At 56.2% G+C, this 20109-nt stretch overlaps 2 protein-coding genes across 8 annotated transcripts in view; one reads left to right on the top strand and one right to left on the bottom strand.

The window, feature by feature from the left end:
• The window catches only part of USP49 (ubiquitin specific peptidase 49), a 28614-nt gene extending 20077 nt beyond the window's left edge, over positions 1-8537 (bottom strand). For 3 of the 7 annotated variants that reach the window (XM_040535650.1, XM_040535651.1, XM_040535645.1), the window contains exon 1: positions 7164-8399. The gene's annotated coding sequence lies outside the window, so the exon portion shown is untranslated. Of the gene's footprint in view, positions 1-5938; positions 6009-6277; positions 6406-7163 lie in introns of those variants that run through there. The other 4 variants (XM_040535652.1, XM_040535648.1, XM_040535646.1 and 1 more) reach the window with 4 other exon arrangements.
• A 1752-nt stretch (positions 8538-10289) lies between these two features.
• BYSL (bystin like) lies at positions 10290-18935 on the top strand. Its single transcript, XM_040535643.1, has 10 exons — positions 10290-10891; positions 12686-12940; positions 14612-14767; positions 15238-15741; positions 15824-15980; positions 16229-16367; positions 16938-17071; positions 17311-17471; positions 17987-18089; positions 18321-18935. Exons 1-10 carry the CDS (start codon positions 10642-10644, stop codon positions 18667-18669), a joined length of 2208 nt encoding a protein of 735 aa, XP_040391577.1. The 5' UTR covers positions 10290-10641; the 3' UTR covers positions 18670-18935.
• Positions 18936-20109: the final 1174 nt, after the last annotated feature.

Here is a 20109-nt window from a genome sequence, read left to right as displayed (position 1 = left end):
TCTGATAGACTACAGTTCAATATTTATGCAGATAATGCTCGAGCTAGAAGTCAGCCACAAATCTATATAATTTTCTTAATACACGAGGCACTTGTTATTCAGCTGGAACACATTTAGCATACAACATAACGTGAAATTCTAAACTACCTAAAACGCGTTGGTAAAGTTCGATCCAGCACCAGGCAGGAGACAAGCCTGGTCCCATCACACCGAAAGAATGGAAGGATTTAATATAAAATACGGTTTTGCTATTTGAATAAAAGGAAAGCACATTTGTCATGAACTTATTGGAACGGAGTCAAGCTTAGAGCCACTGATCCCTTCCAGGAAACCGGGGAACAAAGCAGGAGCAGTCCAGAAACACAAGCCAGCATCGACTGCCCTTCTTAAGATACTCTTTTAGTATTTCTAGCTAAAAGCCACTTATCGCTTCATCTGCGTATCCACCTAGACAGGCTGCAAAGATCCCTCTTCCGTACCATTTTTATTTAAAGTTCAAAACCTTGAATTGTCTTCAGAGGCTTTTCATAGCATGAGAGAGAGACCGAATGTAATTATAGGACAGTATTTCTTAATCAAATCTAAGCCGCCCACTGAAAGCGAATGGGAAAATATGGTTGCAAGGCAATGCTTCTCAATCAAGTGGACGGATTTGCCTTTCAGAGCGAATAAGGGAATGTAGCTGTGGTCACCATTTCTTAATCAGCTCAGCTGATGTCCTATAGAAGGTCTCAATGGAAGAACACAGCTGTGGCCCATAACTCTTGACTTGATCTTCCATGGTTTGACTGAAAAGCCTGAAAAGAACATAAATGCACTAAAGCTTTTCTCCATTAAATTGGTTCTTTCAAAACCGCCGCTGGGTTCACCCGGAGGGAAAAAAGAAGAAGTTTATTTTTTCAGTACGCTTGGTTAGGGGTTGAGTGTAAAAGTTTTTGTGATATATATACTGCACACTGAGGTATACCGTAATAGATCAAACTTTCTTTTAAAGGCCGAGATGGAGCATGTTATTTAGTAACTCCAGTCTTCTGCAGGGATTCCTGTGTCTGAAGATGTGCTTTTTTTTCCTTTGGCTAAAGCACCCTTCTGCATTTCGGTTAGGAAAGGTACAAAACAGGGGGAAAAAATCTCCTCAGTCAGATTTTTTAAGAGTACGTTACTCACGAACGACATGTTACAAAAGATACATTTCAAATGCACTCGTAGTACGTTTGAGCTCTCACATCCACATATTTCAATTTTCTTCTTCATTTGAAAATGTGGCTGAGTTACCCAGCCAAAGTGGCAAGACAAGAAAGAGAGAGCAGGCGTTCGTATGCAGCAGGGAGAGGAAAGAGCCGCTGTCTTTCGAATCGCTGCCTATATTTTCTTCTGCTTTCCCAGGAAAGTTCTTAAAAGACAAAATTCTCAGTGAATTACACTATAACTACCCAATTAGGGGAACCTAGCTGGCGAGCCTCCTTTAAAATCTCTTTTACGCTCAAGCGATGCCCCAACGAGTTTGCCATTTTCTCAGAGATTTCATCGTGATCTCTGTACCGTGTTGGAGGTGTAATAGTTAATGTAAGCTCATTACCATCAGGCAACAGAAAGCTAATTAACACTTAGCACAAAGCAGCCAAGTTTACTTTGTTTCTACCTATCTGAAGCCCCCTCAAGGTACTAAATCACTTCTCAACACTGGAGCAAGAAGTCTGGCGGATATCCTGCAAAAACAGCCCAAAGCAGGGTAACAGAGAGCACTCAGATGTGCATTTTGCTCGATAGTCTGCAATATAAATTACTGCAAATATACTAACTAGCTCTAGACCATCTAGGAATTACCTCCCTATGATGCTGGCAAAGGATGGGGTAATCACACCTGTTTTTACGTGCTCTCTCTCCCCTTACTCCCTCGTTAAGGTGTTTTGTTCCAGCGCTGTGCTAGCGCTGCCCCGCAGCTCTGAAGCCCACCACAGGACAAATCCTGAGTGCCGGGGCTGTAATTCAACGGCTTGCAAGCAACATACGACTCAACGGCCTCGCCCGAGCCACCTTTGATCTCAACTCTAATAAAAAGAAAAGCGAAAAGCATTAGCACATAAAAATATGAGCAAGCAACCAGGACGCTCTCATCTATAAATAAGATTTTACAAACGTATTGGCTTCTGGTAAAGAATTTGTTGAATTTGCTTATTGCAGCTCACGCTCTCCAGAGCGGTAATTCGTTAAGGGTTTCACACCGGCGAGGATGGTCGTCCAGTCCCTGACGCTGGTGAGAGCAGCGGGGGCTTCTTTCTGTACAGCATGCCGAAAGCTAGCAGCCTGTCCACTGCGGTTAAGAGTTTAGGGAAGGTGAAGTGTTTACGCACAGAGCAATTAACAACAGGCTGCTGAGACGAGAACATCTCAGAAGGTTTCATTCCCCACGGGGGAAAAAAAAAACCAAAACTTAAAACAACAACCAAAAGCCTTGATGAAATATTCAAGACCAAAACCACACAGGTTGTTGCAGTAAAAGTTTTGCACTTTGTGTCTCAACCACTAGAGAGGATTCTTGTACCGAGCTTACTCTCGGCGTTGAAGCATCAGGTGGACAATCTTTCACAGCACGTAAGACAACACAGCTCAAAGCGAGCCGTTGCTGCAGAGCTAATAAATCTTCCTTTTCTCCCACTTGATCTGAATTACTGTATGAAGTTACAGGCAAAGTTTTCAAGTAACCGAGCTTTGTATCTCTCTATTCATTTCTAACAACTTCAAGACAAAAGCCTTACTTTTGTTTTGACTCAGAGCTGAGGTCAGCTTCAGAAACCCTTTTACACTTCTGCAAATCAAAAACGGGTGTGAAAGAGTTCACACGTACCTTGTAATAGAGAAGCTGAATTTTGAAGCATTTCCATTTCCTGGCTAGTGTAAATCTACCAGCTAACAGCTTCTACTGGCTGAGGACAGAGCTAAGTTTCGCTTTGTGAGTCCTAGCAGAAGTCCTAAGAAATTTCAGGGAAGCAATAGCTAACGAGAGGGGAAAAAAAAGTTAAAATAAGGTCTTAAAATATGTATTCCTTAATTTATACTACTCTCATCACTTGGCAAAGTGCTTCTTGTAGCTCACTCTTAGGTGCTGAGAACCAAACAACAATTATTTGAAGGAAACTATTAACCTGTAAGCTCATTTAGCACCGAGGAAAACCAACTGGAACGTCTGACGTGGAGCAGAGAACTGCAAGCAAGCAAACACCAAACGAAAGCTCTGATGAGCCGCACGGAAACCCCTGCAGCAGCAACCTGCGCTCAGGACCTCACATCCAGACGCGGAAAGGCGACGTACCAAGCTAAACGTGACTTTTTTCCCCCCAGCGTTCCTCCTACAATCAACAACCCAGCACCCGAAAGACAGGTGCTCTGCAAAGGCTGCTCCCTTGGAGCTCACCAAGCCAGATAGCGATCAGCCCAGGCGGCGTTTCGTTTTGCAAGCCACAGCACATGAGGCTTATTCACTATTTCTCCATTCTTACGGGCCTCCAGCACGTCTTGTCAACCGCAGGGTTTTGCGCCACGCGTAATCTGAACCTCCGCAATAGCTGCGGCCACAGATTCTTTAGCAACAATCTCTGGACACACGACAGCTAAATAAATCCCTGATTTTAACTTAACTCGTCGTAATTCCCTATAAACCATTGCATATGTGACTATTGCTAAGCATTGTTCCTGAATAAAACAAAGAAAAAAACAACAAAATTCTTTGTAACAAATACAACTTGCGCAAGACCAAGGACTATTCCAGACCTGAAAAGCTGCCAATTTCCAAACACCCTTCTCACTTGAACTCGCTCGTATTAGTAGGAAAAATGATTGGGGGGAGAATAAACCAGCATTTACAGTTCGCAGCGTTGTGTTTGAAAGCACGCCTGGCTCAGAAATATCAAACACTACTCACGTTTGGCGCATAACTTTCAAATACTTGCATCTACCCTGTTTAATCCAATTAAAAACACCACCAAATGCTTTTGTCAACCCCCCCCTTTTTTTTTTTTAAAAAAAAAAAAAGAATCATGCCAATACATTTGACAACTCTTAAAGAGCAGCACCCCCAGATTTAGCTAGGCAAAGGCACGGCAGCAGGAACCCAGAACACCAGCACCGCGTCGCTGCCTGCACGCGGGGGGGGGGGCAATTCCAACTCTCCGGCTACGCACACTCATCTAACCCAAGGGTAAATTTACGCCACGCAGGGCCAGTTTCACACCCAGGATTTCCTCCATCCAGTCCCCAACCCGTGCTCGTCCCCCCCACCCCCGGCGGCCGCTTTCCGCCGTCTCCTGCCCTCGTCCTCGCATCCCTCGCGCTGCCTCCGTTCCTCCAGGAGCACCTCGGGGCTCGCAGCCGCCACCAGCCCCCGTCCCCCCCTGCCCTCCGCACACCCTATTTCAGCGCCCAGCCTTACCTCCCTGTCACCCCTTTTAATCCCGTCCCTATTTTTTTGCCACGTCTCGGCACGAGAGCAACTGAAGCTGCTCGGAGCGCAGTCAGAGTTTGGGCTGGGAAGGAGCAGCGCGTATCAAACCTCTCACCGCCGGCTCCACGAGCATCTCCTCGGAAGCGGCGCTACATAAAAAGGAGCAAATTCCGCGAGGTTTTACACCGAAAAAGAGCTCGCGGGATCTTTCATTACAAGCACGAGCTCCGAAGGCGTTTTTCGGCTCACCCCAAAATAACGGGGTGCCCTCCTCGTGTCTCTCCCTCCAGCACAGGTGGAGCCGGGGACGTTTCGACGCCCAGCTCCCACCACGTTCATCCTCAGGTGGGCTCATCCCAGACCCACCCCCCCCCCGGCTGCCGGGGCTCAGCACCCCACAGCTTCTCCATTTTGGGGGGGGGGGGGCTGCGGCTGCCCCCCAGCCCCAAATCGCGTTAAACGGCCCCAAACCGTGTTAAAATGGGGATTTGGGAGCGGGCTGTGCCTCGTGGGGTCACACCGGGGGTCTCGCGGCTGAGACGCCCCCGCTGTGCCGGGGGGGCTGCTCTTACCTCTGCTCTTTCTCCCTGTGGGGGCACGGGCAGTGTCCGGGGGAGGGGGGGGGGGGGGGCACAGAAAAACGCACAGCTTTTCAGTCAAACACCAATTTTTGCCCGGTTTCCCTGCGTCTTCCGCAGCTCCTCGCTTCCCAAGGGACTTTTCAAGCCCCCCCCCCCCCGGCCCCCTTTTTCTCCCCCCTCACCCCGAACTTCTCTCAACCCGCAGCCATCTGGGGGGGGGGAGGGGGGCTTGGGGACCCCCCCCCGCCCACAAAGGGGAAGTTGGGTCCCCGCCGGGGGGGGCTCCCACTCACAGACAAAGACAGCGGTGCTGCCCCCCCCCAGACCCCCCCCAGCACACCGGGCTCAGGGCCCCCTCCCCTCAGCCCCCCCCCCCATCAGGGTGGGGAAGCCCCCCCCAAAACACTCGGGTGTCCCTGTGCAGGAGGGGGGGGCCACAAACCCCCCTCACCCCCTTCTCCACACATGTGCCCCCCCCAGCTCCCCTGACAGGACCCCCCCCGACCCTCCCCCCATTGGAAGCAGGGGGGCCACGAGCCCCTTCACCCCTTTCTCCTCACAGCTGCCCCCCCCCCCCCCAAAAGGCCCCTCCCCTTTAATACTCCCCCGTAGCACCCCCCCATCGGAGGGGGGGGGAGCCACGAGCCCCCCTCACCCCCTTCCCCTCACAGCTCCCCCCCAGCTCCCCTCACAGGACCCCCCCCATAAACTCCCCCCAAAAAGACCCCCCCATAACACCCCCCCCCCCATCGCCCCCCTTTCAGGACCCCCCATCAGAAAGGGGGGGGGGGGCTGAGCCCCCCCCTCACCCCACAACGTACCAGGACCAAGCCCCCAGGGGGGGGCCGTTCCCGTTCCCCCACCCCCCCCACGGGGGGGGGGTCGCGCCCCCTCCCCCTCCCCCCCCTTTATTTACCGCCATCATCAGCACGCGCGAGCTGTCACCCAGCGCGAGACACCCCGACCGCCGCCGGACACGCCCCCTCCCCGCCCATTGGCCGCCCGCCGCGCCCCGCCCCGCCCCGCCATTGGCCGGCGAGCACGCCACACACCGCGCTCTGCCTCTCCGCCCCCCCCCCCCCTCCTCCTCCTCCTCCTCCCTTCCCTTCCCTTCCCTATTCACGTCCGCCGCGTACGCCGATTCCGTAAGAGCGCGCGCGTTGCGGAACCCGCCGCCGTGGTTAGCGCTAACGGCGCGGCCGGACGCTGTTTGCGCATCCCGCGCCGCGGCACGGGGAGTTGTGGCGGAGCTTACGCGCTTTGCGCAGCCGCTAGGGAGAGCCCTTCAATGGCTTACGGCGGCGTAGCGGGAGGGCAGCGCTGGGGGGCGGGGAGCGCCTGGGCCCGGCCCCGGGCGGTGACGTACCGGGCTTTGTGAATCGCGGGCTGAAGTTTGGTTGAGGCGCACGAGGGTAAATAAGGATGTGCCGCAGACAAAGGGACTCTTAAAGGGGCAGCGCGGGTGGCGCGGGGGGGGGCGGCAGGGTCCTGAGGTGATTGCGGGGGGACACAAGGGGGTGTCCCCTGACGAGGTCCAGGGGGTGACAGGGCTCCTGAAGTGATGGAGGGGGGAAACAAGGGGGTGCCCCCCAGTGGAGCCCAGCAGGTGACAGGGGGCTGAGGTGATGGGGGGGTCCCTAGGGGGTGCCCCCCCATGGGGTCTAGGGGATGACAGGGTCCTGAGGTGATGGGAGGGGGTGTCGGGGGGGTGCTCCCCCCACAGGGTGCAGGGGGTGACAGGGCCCCCCCATCACCTCAGATGGAGGGGATGATGACAAGGGGGTGCCCCCCCCACAGCCCAGAGGCTGACAGGGCTCTGAGGTGATGGCGGGGTCTCTGGGAGGTCTCCCCCCACAGGGCCCAGGGGGTGAGGCAGCCCAGAAGGCCTGCAGAAAATACTCTTGTTCCACAGACACTGTTGTCCCACAGAAAACGCTGTTGTCACACACACTGTTGTCCCACGAGCCACACTGGCCCTAGCCTGAGGTCACCCAGAGGCCCCCAAATCACACACTCCGTCCCCAAGGGAACGGCGACCTGGTTTATCAGGGACAAAAGGATGCCAGCACTGAAGCCGGGAGCAAAGACTGTCCCCAGCAGGGGACAGCCACGCTTCGGTGTCACCCACGGGCACAACTCACTTTTTTTTTGCAGCCTGCAGGAGGTAACTGCTGAGGATCCGTTGGCAGCACCGAGTTGGGGCAACGCTGCACACGAGCGGCCCTGATGATAGGAACCCGCAGGTCAGTGGTGTCACAGTGCCCACCATTGTCCTAGAGAACGCCTGAGGCATGTCACAAGAAATCCGTGCAGCAGCTGCTGCAACAGGCTTTTGGCTGAAAGAACACCTAACCCCTGCCAAGGCACGGCAACAGGAGGACGCTGCAGCTTCTTGTGTGCTAAGATCAGGATGACAGACCAGAAAAAATGAAACACAATTCCTTTGCACAGAGATAAAGCATTCTCCCCAAATCCAGTCCCGTCCCAGTAAGTGTTGAGGCAAAGCGCTGCAATTTACTGCGACAGGTGGGAGCCTGCTGGCTTCTGCCGTGGCACAAGGACACTCCACAGTCTCCTTGTGAGCTCCTTCACCAGGCAGCCTTCCCACAAGTTCCACTTCCTTAGAGCTCTGTCATCCTTTCTCAACACCTTCCCTTTCTGAGCAGTGCCTGCTCTGCTTTGAACCGTACCTGCAAAGAAATCCGCAGTCACGCACTTCTGAACAACGGCTCTCCGCTGGAACGAGCCCTTATTCCGTAGTGCCTGCTAAGAATTAAAACTGAAGACTAATGAGGCCTTTATGTCCTCGCTCCCTTTGTAAAGCCTAGCAGGGTGCAGCTGCTATGTAAGTACTTCCTCGTAAAAAATGCCACAGCATGAAACAAAGCAAAACCCTACAGGATCCCCAGCGCAGCACTGCGACTTGGGCTCTGTCTCTACCACTGGAGTGTCAGTGACCCCAGTAACATCACTTAGCTTTCCCCCTCCTGGCAAAGCAGAGGCTGTATGAATGCAAGGGTAAGATCCACATCCCCAAGATCCCCGATCCCCTCCAGGTCAGGCTTCAATTGACTAAAAGCAACAGCACTGGCCGTGATTTTGAGAGGTGCAGAAGCAGAAAAAAAGGATCCACGAGGCTACGGGAATAGAGCTTGGCAGCCTCTCCCCCTAGATTTTACATTCACTGAGAAAACACTGGGGAGCAGCAGGAAAACAACCTTCCAGACCATGCCTTGACAGACAAAATTAGGGTGGTTTTCAATTACACGGGCTCAATCCATTAATGTAACACAATTGAAAGCCCCCTGAAGACTTGTTAAGATGCAGACTAGCATGTTCGAAGCCACGTTAACCTGCCATATTGATGCTGGGGGGTGGAGGGGGGCAGAATGAGGAGGATTACTGCGGCTAATAAGATTGGGGGGAAAAAAAACACACTTATTTTGTCCGTCGAGAAAGTAAAAAGCCCCGGAGTAAAAGCAGCCCCTCATGTGGGGCAGCTGATCCCCTTGTTTACAGAATGCAGTTACAGCAACGGGCGTTTTTGCTAAGCCATAAAGGGCTAAATCCTCGCCCTCCTCACACGCGTGGAAACCTGCTGACGTCAATGGCTGTAATGGTGTAATTGAAGGCAGAATGTAGCTCAAGGGGTCCCGTTTTATTACTCCAGGAACAGTACAATGTATTAATAAGAACAGAAGTCCCCGGAGATTCCAGCACACGTTTTATATTTTTAAGACCATCTTTTGGGAATTAGGAAAGCATTAGCAACGTTCAGCATGACTAATCTGGTCATTAAAAGGATTTTTTTTTTAACCTTAAGATTTAAAAAGGGACACAGGGCTTAAATAACTATCTGTAAAAAAAAAATAAATAATAAAATAACATTTTGTTTTCCCAGCCACACTTAGCTACATGGAACGACAGCAGGTCAGGTTCTCTAACCATCCCTTGAAAATTACTAGTCCCGCTGAAGTCAGCGCACAAGTTATGAACCCGAGCAAACACTCAGAACATTCAGCACGCTGGAATTTCTCGGGTGCTTATGGTGCTTTGTGCCATTTATTACGGCTTATCAACCACATCTTTCTGAACCCAGGGCTGATTAAATTTATTAAACGCCTACAGCACTCTAAGAGTTAATTAGGTTTACAGGTACAAGCGATAATCAAAAAGAAGCCATTTCTAAATAATTAGTTCTCCACCAGCCAGCAAATCAAGTAACAAAACAGCTTCTTTATTGCCTACTGCTTCTGAGGGAAAAAATCTATTTAGGAGAAATCTGTTTCCGTTTTACTTGCTCTTCAGGCCCACATATTGGCAAGAAACCTAAAAACGTTTTTCTGAGAGAAAGACGCCCACTGCTTCTTCACCAGGAACCCCCTGTCCCCCTTCCTAACGCAATCCTTGCACCTTCTCTACACCCTTCTCTTCCTATCCGGGACGTGGGCTGCAGCGTTGGAACCCTGCTAAGCACAGCCTTGCCAGGAACCCCGAAGGAAGTTCAGCACAAAGGTCGGTTGCTGAACGAGGGTGTTTCTGCCGATTCTGAGACCGAGCAGGGGGCGGAGCAGGGGGGAGAGGGGAAAAAATAACCGCTACAAGCCAGACAGATGCTGAATATGTAAAACCGGGGGGACAGATAGCTCAAAAGGGATCTAATTTCTCCGGTTTTCCTGCTGTAAAAATAAATCACCACTGAAAAATATTCAAGTGATATCGTGTAGTTAAGCCTCACAATAAATTTTTGGCTCTTATTCCCCAAATCCTTCCTTACTCCAGTAAATCTGCTGAAGTCACCGGGATTTCTCAAGTGAGAAATGGCGTGCAGGGATGGGACATTTATTACAGACCTTTCAAACAATGAGATAAAGCAGTTGGTATTCTTTTTCAGTGCATGAGAGGGTTCCTGCCAGACTTATTTATTTATTTAGCACCGGGCTTCATTGGTAGTATCTGAGAGGTGGAAGATTTTAATACTCCCATCAGATATAAAAGATGAAGGCAAGCTAAGAACACACCCGTAATAGGAAGGCAAGAATTCCTGTAGATTTTGCCACAGGGAAATTAGTTTGCTTCAGGGGTATAAAGCTCTTGAACCAAATCAAAGATAAAACTCTGCTAAAGAATAGTCTCCACGCAACGGAAATTTTCAAAAGCTGTAAATAAACAATACAAACCAGCACAACGCTTGCTGGGCAGAAAGACTCCATCTCCTCACGAAAATACAGCTTTTTATTTCGATGAAAAAAACATGACACTTTCATGTGGATATCTTAAGAAAACAGTAATAAAAAAACCGTCCCCTCTCGTGTAGCTGTTTGCATTCAAGGAAATTCTGCCCTTGCATGCATTTGGCTGGAATTTCTCCTTTCCCTCCCTCTGCGGACGATCTGTAATCCCCTGCATGAAACACAGTACTGAGATCCATCGCAGCCGTAGGCCTGAGAACAAACACTCCCCCCCAGAAACTACAAAGGACAACAAAAATATGCATAGCATTCAAAACCTTTGCTGTGAAACGGGGCAAAGAGATTTAGAAAGAGGAAAAAACCTTGGGTTGGCTCCAGTGCCGCTTTTTGGAGGGCCTCCTGATCCACGTGGCAGGCAGAAAAGAGGATGCGGTCGCCCTGCGCAGAGCTCCAGGGAGCCCTTTCATCTGATTCCTGCTACGGGCACCTGCTGCTGCTTGCGGATCTTGTTGAACAGCTCCATGTACTGAACCACTGTGTCCGCCGGGCTGTAGATGCTGTCGTGCTTGGTGCCAAACACGGACGGGACGCCAGGAGTGTGGTTCCCCATGAAGCTCTGCATGAACTCCATCAGCAGGTTCCAGCAGTCGTTGGCTATCACGCAGGGGCAGTACTCCACCTGCCAACACAAACCACAGCCCTGAAGCGCGCAGCAGTGGCAAAACCACGCAGGAGACAACACGCGTTCCTCTCTGCCTCGCTGTAGTGAGTTTTCAGTTTGAGACATATTTAGTCAAGGGTTTGAAGTCAGAGACCAGCTTCTCAGTGCCGTGGTTGCAGAGGGATACACGCCACTTTTTTCTCCTCTGAGGACATTTAGCAAATCAAAGCAGGATGGACAAACAGAAACGAACAGGATATGCCAGGAACATGCAAGCAATGCCTTCAAAAGGGAAGAGAAGGAAAGGAAAAATACACCCTGCAAGTTCATTGCTCTTACTAAATCCCCAGTGGTGGAAGTCTTGGGACCTTGGTTCGAATGTTACATTAACTTCACCCCACCCAAAAGCAAACTTCCTTCCCACGAGCTGGTAAGCTGACAGCTTGTTTGGCTGTGACATCTCTCAGGTGTGCGCTGACGAAGCACTGGGATTTAAGGGCTTGCAGCCCCAGATCAGGAGTACGTCCTAATGCAAACCCTGAAAAGAAACTGCTAAACCAAAACAGAAGCAACCAGGCCGCCTGGCAAATCTGGTCCTGAACTCAAGTTTCGGGTAGAACAAGCTTCTGTTTAACCCCGGGTCAACAGCAGTGCTGATGCCACTACAACATCTGTGTTTATTCCGGCGGAGAAGAAACGAGCCATTTCTCAATCCCCATCCCTGCTGGCTAGGAACACCTGCCTGGGTAGATGCGGTGTGATTATTAATTATATAGCAGATAATAGCACTTGTGTGTTCAGAAAAACATAAGCTCAGATTCTGAAAGACCTTTAAACATCTAATTCTCAGCTATCTCAAAGACTGTCGGGCACCAATGTACGTAAATGTCTGGACTCTGACCTCCTCTGCTTTGCCCTTCCCCTGGCAGCGCAGCCCAGCTCCTTGCCATAACCTGAGGTGTTTTAAAGCCCAGCTGAGGCTTGTCCACAGCTTGTGAGCCTTTGACTCACACTTACACTCAGCCAAACACCTCCCCAAATGCCTTCCTAGATCCTCCCACGACCCGAAGCATCTCCCTTTAGATTTCCAGGCTCGCTGCAGCCCAGCTCCCACCCCGTGCAACGCCCGCCAGCCGCTGGCACGCTGCTCTGATGCTCTCGAGCCTCATCAGCAGTCACAGCGCTGCGCGGAGGGAGCGGAAGCCGTTTGATGACAGGCTTTGAGCCCACGCAGCGCCCCGCGGTGCAGCGATCCGGGTCAGCACCCCACGGGGCAGGACTGACGCCCGCAACGCAGAGCTCGCTGCTGAGGAGGGAGCAGCCTGACACCGCGTGAGCACGAACCGAGGGCAGGAGGGCACTGCTCTGCCCCAGGGCTGCTCGGCCCAGCCGTCGTCCGCTTGGGATTGGGAAAGGAAGCCAAACCCAAATCAGCATTAAATTAGCAGCTGAAGAGGCTGCTTTCCCCGCCTCCGTGTGTTTATTAACCTGAAGTGCTCTACCAGCGTTGCGCGTCAGGTCTTTAAGCAGCTTTTTAGTTTGATGGCATCCCTTCAGGGCTTTGTTTATTGACACTTCAATGACAGGCTTTTCCGTAGGCACAGCTGAGCCCTAAAGTACCTGCCTGAATTCAACCTTGTTGTGGAAAGGAGATAAATGCTCTGCCTGCCACACACGTGAACGCACCTAGTACAAACCAGGAGCACAACCGAGGCACGCAAGCGGCGGGGACTCAGGATTTCCAGTCAAGCCTCCAGCGTGAGATTTCCCTACCCGTAGCTGTATTTCGTACCCTTCAGAGAGGATTCTTACCTCCACGGATATCCCACGGGCGCTGGGACCCATCGTAACCGTGCCCACCTTCACCAAGAAGTCACAGTACTGGTAGCGGGTGCCCCGGCTCTCTATCTTGTTCGCCTTGGCATTCTGGAAGAAGCCTTTCAGCTTCACCATCAGGGTGTCGAAGTTGGCATCCGCTATGAGGCAGGGACCGTTTTCAAAGAGGGCGAAGCAGCTGAGGGGGTACTCGGAGTTGTGCATCACGTACATCAGCTTGCCTGTCTGCCCTGAAATAAGAGCAACGGTGTTTGGGCTGTAAAACCAACAGTCCTGTGCTTGTACGGGATTTAAAGAAAGAAAGAGCTGGCTTTGTCCTCCTTGCTGCCTTAATTCCAAGACCTTTCTGCTACTCACACACACTTTGCTTTATCCTGCAGCTCAGTGAACAGGGTGTGTTTGCTTTGTATGAGTATAAAGGGGAAAAAAATCTTACACAGACACCCCTCAGCCAAGGGGATCACAGCACAACTCAAAGACCAGCGGGTGACTTGGATCCCCAGCAGGGGGGGGTTCAGCAAAGAGCACCCCCTGATCCCGAGCACCCAAAACTCAGCCCCGCTGTAACCGAGGGCTGGGCTTTGCCTCTTCTTCTTCTCACCAGCCGGCCCTGCGGAGCTAACGGGGGAAGCACGTGCCTGGCACACTCTGGAACGTGGGAAAAAAGGGACATGCCTGGCTCGTACCGCGCTTTAAAAGTGGAAACTGATTCTCGTTTATCTGCCCGGGTTAAAAAACCCTTTCCAGACACGGCTGCGCAAGCTCCAGCTGCAGGGAAAGCGGCAAAAAGCCGCTCTCGCGGCTGCAAATGGCTCCCCGCGCAGGCACGCTGCCGAGAGGCTGCCAGGGCTCAGTGCTGACCTCTGCAGCCACAGAGCCACCAGAGCGACGCTCACGAAGCGTTTTTAAAACCTGGATGAAAACCCGAGTGTGCAGGAGGGACAAAGGGGGCACAACGGTCCCGAGGCGAGCAGGCCAAGCCGTTCCTTGGAGCTGCCGTTTTAGGCCCTGCTACGTCGAGAGGGCGCCTGGGGTCTTCTGAGCACAGCCCCGGAAACGAGCGGGTCACGTCACGCCTCACGTTCCCCCAGAGCTGCTGCCCGCTGCCCTGGGAGCTCTGCCCTACATCCTGCGGCTTGCAGGCCTGCTGCCACCCCCGGCCCTCGACCACTCGCCCTCGGGAGGAGGGCACAGCAGCGGCCAGATGCTGCCGGCACCCTCACCCTCCGCAGGGCAAGAGGCAGCCTGCAAAACTACGCAGACGGAAGCAGCATCTTAAGGAGCTTCGGGGAAAGAAAACACGCTGACAGCAACGATACCCGGCTGAGGTGCAAATACTCGAGCAGGGATCCTGAGGACCGGGCTCGCCGCGCAACGCAGCCGCCCCTGGGAATGGAGGCAACCGTGGGGCGTGCACGTGAAGGGAACACAGCGCCGGCGAGAGGGCAGAGCAGCACGCTCACGCTGCTTGCCATGGGGCAGCCCCTGGCGCACAGCTCCGGCCACCGGCACCACCTGCAGGGATGTCCCACCTCCCAGGGGAGGCTGCCTGCGAGGACAGCACAGAACCGCAGCGCGCATTTTCCCCGGCAGAGAAAATATCTCGCAGGCGGCGAGCGAGCCAGCTGCTCGTTCCCCGCGAGAGCTCAGCGTAACGAACAAAACAATCGTGGCCGGCAGAAAAAGCCGCCGCTGCGTCCAGAACCTGCAGCAGAGCTCCGGATACAGCCCCGATTTTCAAGCAGCACGCCGGGTGCGAGCTTAAAGGGAAGACCGCGGGGCGCTGCGGGGAGAAGCGAAGCCTCCGGGCTGCCGCTGGATGCCAGCAAACGCCCCCTTCCCTTTCGGGGTGACCCAGCTGGGGGCTCCCCGGCCCTCCCAGTGCCCCCCCCGCCGTGCACCTTGGTTGCTCACGGTGGAGGCGGCGGTGTGGTAGGTCTCGCAGTCGACGCAGAACGGGCCTTGCTTCTCGGCCCCCAGCAGCTCCAGCTTCCGCGTCAGCATCTCCACCGTCTGCTGCACGCTCTTGCCCTCGGCCACGGGCACCTGCGTCACGCTGGGTGCGGGGGGGGGGGGAGGGATAAAAAGGTTTAGAGACCCCCCCGCAGCGCCTGGGTGGTGGGGGCACGGGTGGGCTAAGGGGGAGGGACGCGGGTGGGCGCATGGAGGGGACGCCCGTGGGGCTGACGGAGGGGACACGCGTGGGTGCAAGAGGGGTCAAGCGTGGGGTCGGGGGGGGGGGGGGGACGCAGGTGGGCTCAAGGGGGGACGCGGGTGGGCTCGAGGGGGTCATGCGTGGGTTCAAGGGGGTGACACGCGTGGGCTCCCGGGGGGGGGGACACACACGGGGGCCCCCCAAGGCTGTGCTGGACGCGCAGCGCACCTCCAGCACCCCCCAGCTCAGGAGCCCCCCCCCCCGCGCCCCTCCCACGACACCCCCCCGCCACCTCCCCCGCGTGACAGCCCCGCGGGGACGGGAAGAAGCAGGGGGGCGGCTGGGGACCCCCCCCAGGTCCCCCCCCTCACCAGGTGACCCCCATCCCTCCCGGCCCTCCCGGCGCAGGAGGAAGCGGCGGCGGCGGAAGGGGCCGGGCGGCGGCGGAAGGGGCCGGGCGCGGAGCCGCTTGGAGAAGGCGGGGGGGGGGGGACCTCGCGTGGGGCCGCCTCGCGTGGAGCACGCGGGGCTGGGGGGCCCAGCACCGACCTCAGCGGCAGCACCGAAGCCCCCCGGAGCCTCCCCCGCCATGCCCAAGGTGCGGCGGACCCGGGGCTCCGCGGCCGGAGCCGATCGCGCGTTGCCGCTGCCCGAGCAGCTCCTGCGGGACGCGGCCCCCCGGGCACGGGCACGGCGCGGCCGGGCCGAGGAGGAGGAGGAGGAGGAGGATGAAGAGCAGGGCTGCCGAGGCTACGTGGACGCCCGGCTCTCCCGGCGCATCCTGCAGCAGGCGAGGAGGCAGCAGGAGGAGCTGGAGGCCGAGCACGGCCCCGGAGCGCCCGCAGCCGGGCCCAGGAGCAGGAGCAGGGCGCTGGGTGAGACCCCCCCCCCCCGCCGGTGCCCCCCCGGGATCCGAGCTCGGGGATCTGGGCTCAGGCAAGGGTTTGGTCCCCGCAGGTCCGGCGCTGAGCGGCTCTGGGTCGGAGGAAGAGGAGGAGGAGGATGAAGAGTGGCCCTCGCTGCAGCAGGCGGCGGCGCGGAGCGGGGAGGTGGTGGTGGACCCCGAGGATGAGAAGGCCATCGAGATGTTCATGAACAAGAACCCGCCGCTGAGGTGGGACGGGGGCCGAGGGGACGGGGATGGAAGGGCCAAAGGGGATGGGGATGGAGGAGCCAAGGGGATGGGGATGGGGAGGCCGGGGATGGAGGGGCCAAGGGGACGGGGATCAAGGAGCTGGGGATGGAGGATCCGAGGGGCTGGGGATGGCAGGGATGGAGATGGAGGAGTTGAGGGGGGCCAGGCAGTGCCCACTGTTCCCCAGCGCCCTGCCCCCTGCCCATTCCCCTCTGCTCTCGCCCCAGGCGCACGCTGGCCGACATCATCATGGAGAAGATCACGGAGAAGCAGACGGAGGTGGAGACGGCGCTCTCGGAGATATCGGGCTGCCCCATGCCCCAGCTCGACCCTCGAGTCCTGGAAGTTTACAAGGGCGTCAGAGAGGTAAAGGCCAAACAGCTCTGCCCCGTGGCTGCCACCCCTGCTGGCCCGCAGGGAGGCTGTCCCCATCCTCGCCCTGCACAGACAGCGCCGGGTCTGTGCCACGCCAGCAGGCAGCAGTCGCTGCAGGGCCCTCCCTTCCCCCGTATCTGATGGCAGCAGGCAGAGCGATGGGGATGGCCGAGGTGAGAGGCTCAGCTGGGGGTAAATCAGCAAAAGTTTTCCTGACTGCACCAATTCCCATGCTGTGAAACACCTGCGGGGGCTCACGGAGCTGCACACACGGGTGGGATTCATGTGGCACAGACAGCGCTCCCCTGCAGGCACTTTTCCAAAGAAACTAACTGCAGTTTGTATAATGTCAGCCACTGAAGGGCCCACAGAGCTTGGAGTGAATTCCCTAAGCACGATGCACTGAGTGGGGACCTGGGACAGTCCTTTCTTAGTGGAGATGTGAAGGGAAGGGGCGGCTTTCTTATGGTCGTAAGACAAATCCTACCGAGTCCCACAGCCCTGCTGTCAGTGCCTGTATGTTGCTGCCAGGCCTGCATCCATTTTTTTTCTTTTTTTAAGGTGCTGTCCAAATACAGGAGTGGGAAACTCCCCAAGGCATTTAAAATCATTCCTGCCTTGTCCAACTGGGAGCAGATCCTCTACATTACAGATCCAGAGACGTGGACGGCGGCTGCCATGTACCAAGCCACCAGGTAAGATCATCTCTGGGAACTGCTGACCTTGTTTTGTTGCTTTGTAAGTGGAACAAGACATACAAAATACCAACCTGCGTCCTGCTCTTGCCTCCCTCCTCCTGTAGAGTGGAGGGAGTCGCAGGGGATCCCAGTGCCCTGGCTCAGATGTCCTGTAAGAGTTCCCTGCGGTCACCTGCTCCCAGGACCTGGTTCCAGAGCCTCAGCTCACCCCTCACTTTGTGCTTTGATTTTCCCAGGATATTTTCATCCAACCTGAAAGAGAGGATGGCCCAGAGGTTCTACAACCTGGTGCTGTTGCCACGGGTCAGGGATGACATTGCCGAGTATAAGCGCCTCAACTTTCACCTCTACATGGCTTTGAAGAAGGCTCTGTTTAAGCCGGGAGCCTGGTTCAAAGGTAGGGACTCCCTGCAGGGCTGCACTTTGTATGCGGGAGCCTTTTGCTGTCTGCAGCAGCTGGGAAGCTCAGCAGGGCCACGTGTTGCACACCGCTGCCTTTGCAGATTGTTCCTGTCATGGCCATGGGGGCTCAGGGCGGAGGAGGAGGGTGGAGAAGACATCAGAGAGATGCAGGGGGCCCCCTTGGTGGGCAAGGCAGCTTCCAAACATCCCCAGGGGGGTGTTAGCACTGTAAGGCTACGCAGGTACTGCCAGATATACGGGATCTTTTGGAGGTTGATGGAGGCTGTGCGCTGTCTCAGGCCTGATCTCTGCCTTGTCCAACAACCTGTGGGTGTTCGGAGCTGGATGCCTGGCAGAGAGATGCTGCAGCCCCTGTAATAGCTGGTGGAGGAGCTGTTATTCTGTAGGGTCAGGTGTGTCCTGAGACAGGAGAAGGGGCTGAGCCTCGTGTCTTGCAGCTCCCCTTGCTGTGGTTGAGGCCGGCAGTGCCTCACTCTTCCCCCTCCGCAGGCATCCTGATTCCCCTGTGCGAGTCGGGGACCTGCACGCTGCGGGAGGCCATCATCATCGGCAGCATCCTCACCAAGTGCTCCATCCCCGTCCTCCACTCCAGGTAACGCAGCGGGGCCGGGTTGCTGGGGGGGGGGGAACAGTTCTTCGGGGACACTGGTGCAGTGCCACAGATCCATCCCTCAGCATCTCAGCGCTGGGGAGCTTTCCTCAGCTTTGTCCAGGGTTGAGATCCAAGGCCGTCTGCGGCGCCGGGTCTGCCCCTTTAGCGTCTGGGTGCCCGGTGGCTCGTGCTGGGCCTGCCCTCATCGGGGCGCTCCCTCTGGCCCCGCAGCGCGGCCATGCTGAAGATCGCCGAGATGCAGTACAGCGGTGCCAACAGCATCTTCCTCCGGCTGCTCATCGACAAGAAGTACGCGCTGCCCTTCCGCGTGGTGGATGCCCTCGTCTTCCACTTCCTGGCCTTCCGCACCGACCAGCGGGTCCTGCCCGTGCTGTGGCACCAGTGCTTCCTGGCCTTCGCCCAGCGCTACAAGGAGGACCTGTCCTCGGAGCAGAAGGAGGCGTTGCTCGAGCTGCTCAAGTTCCACAGCCACCCGCAGATCTCGCCGGAGATCCGCAGGGAGCTGGTGAACTCCAAGACGCGGGACGTGGAGGGGCAGCCGCCCGCAGCCATGGAGTGAGCAGGAAAAAGCAGGGAAAAGCCGCAGCCTGACCTGCTCCTGGGGTGGGCTGGATGCAGCTGGGAGCCCTCTGAGAGTGAAGCCTCCAGGAGGCGTGCAGGACCCTCCTTCCCCGAGATCCTGCTGCTCCAAAGGCTGTGCCCAGGCAGCCAGGCTGCTCCCTACGCCGCTCACCACGGGGCAGGGCAGCCCCATGCCACCAGCGCTGGGGACAGCAGTTGGGTTTCTCCTCTTCCTGTATTGGAAAATAAAGCCGAAGCCAGGTCCTTCAGTCCCAGGGTGGTTCTGCCCCGCAGTCGCACCTCTCTTGGCTCCATCCTCCTGCCCTGTCCCCTCCCCGCCTTGCCTTGTCCCCAGCAGGGGGCAGAGCAGAGCCACCAGCCCCAGGCTCCTTGTAGAGCTGCAGATCTAAGCCTGCACTGCAGGTGCTGTCCTGCGTGAAGGGAGAGCGGGGCTGCTGAGCAGTCCCTGCACTATTGGATAAAGGTTGGGGTGTGAGCGTCTCCCTGCTGCAGGGGGAAGGGGGGGGCACAGGGTTGAGCTCCCCCCCCCCCCCCCAGATGGTTTCCAGAGCCCCAGACTGCTCTAAGGAAACAGAAGTGCTTGATTGTTTCCTGAGCTTGGCTGTCACCAGGCAGAGGCGGGGGCAGCACCCGACCTGGGCCACCCCAGGGACCCTGCGCAGGGCCAGAGCAGCCCAGCAGAGCCAGGAGCAGAGGGGAAAGCCCCCAGTAAGAGCCCCTGTCCTCGCAGGGCTGCCAGCAGGCTGGGCATGGGGCAACGTTTGATTACCCCATTCCTGCGTCGCTCCCTTAGGCGATCCTGCGGCCCGGGCCCCCTTCCTGCCTGGTACCATCAGCACCCCCACCCTTCCTCCAGCCCCTTCTCCAATGAGGTCCCCAACACTTCCTGGCTGCCCCGTTGGGTTTGCCTCAACTCGGCAGGGCTGGAGCAGCCCCAGCACCCCGGGGCTGCTGTCCTCAGCCAGCCAGCGAGGCCGCGCATGGCAGCTTGCCCACGCACGCCTATCCCCTCTGCTGGAAAGTCCACCGGGGGCTTTTCCTCCCGTGTCCCACGAGGCGCTGCACCTCCCTGGGCGTCACTGTGGTGCTGCAGGGCTTGTACCTCACACGTATCCAGCCTTGCCCCTGAAAGCAGCACCGAGTCTGGCACAGCCCAGGGGGAAAAGCCCCTGTGGCAGTGTGTTGCTGTGCCGAGCTCAGCCCCCTGCCACCTTCGCTTCGCCCAGAGCTGGCACCGTCCCCGGTGACACAGCGGTGGCAGCAGCAGAAGCCACGCGAGGAAGAGCAGCACGCAACACCCGGGACAGCTGCACACCGCAGCACGTTTTCCTTGGCTTCCTGATTATTATCTCCTTTAAAGAAGCCAGAAGCTGATGAGCGAGGGCGATACCCGGGCTCACACCACGCACCCCGCGTG

This window comes from Cygnus olor, chromosome 24 (genome assembly GCF_009769625.2).
Source record: "Cygnus olor isolate bCygOlo1 chromosome 24, bCygOlo1.pri.v2, whole genome shotgun sequence".
NCBI lineage: Eukaryota > Metazoa > Chordata > Aves > Anseriformes > Anatidae > Cygnus > Cygnus olor.
Note: the sequence above shows the minus strand (reverse complement) of the source record. Positions and strands in the feature narration are given on the sequence as shown.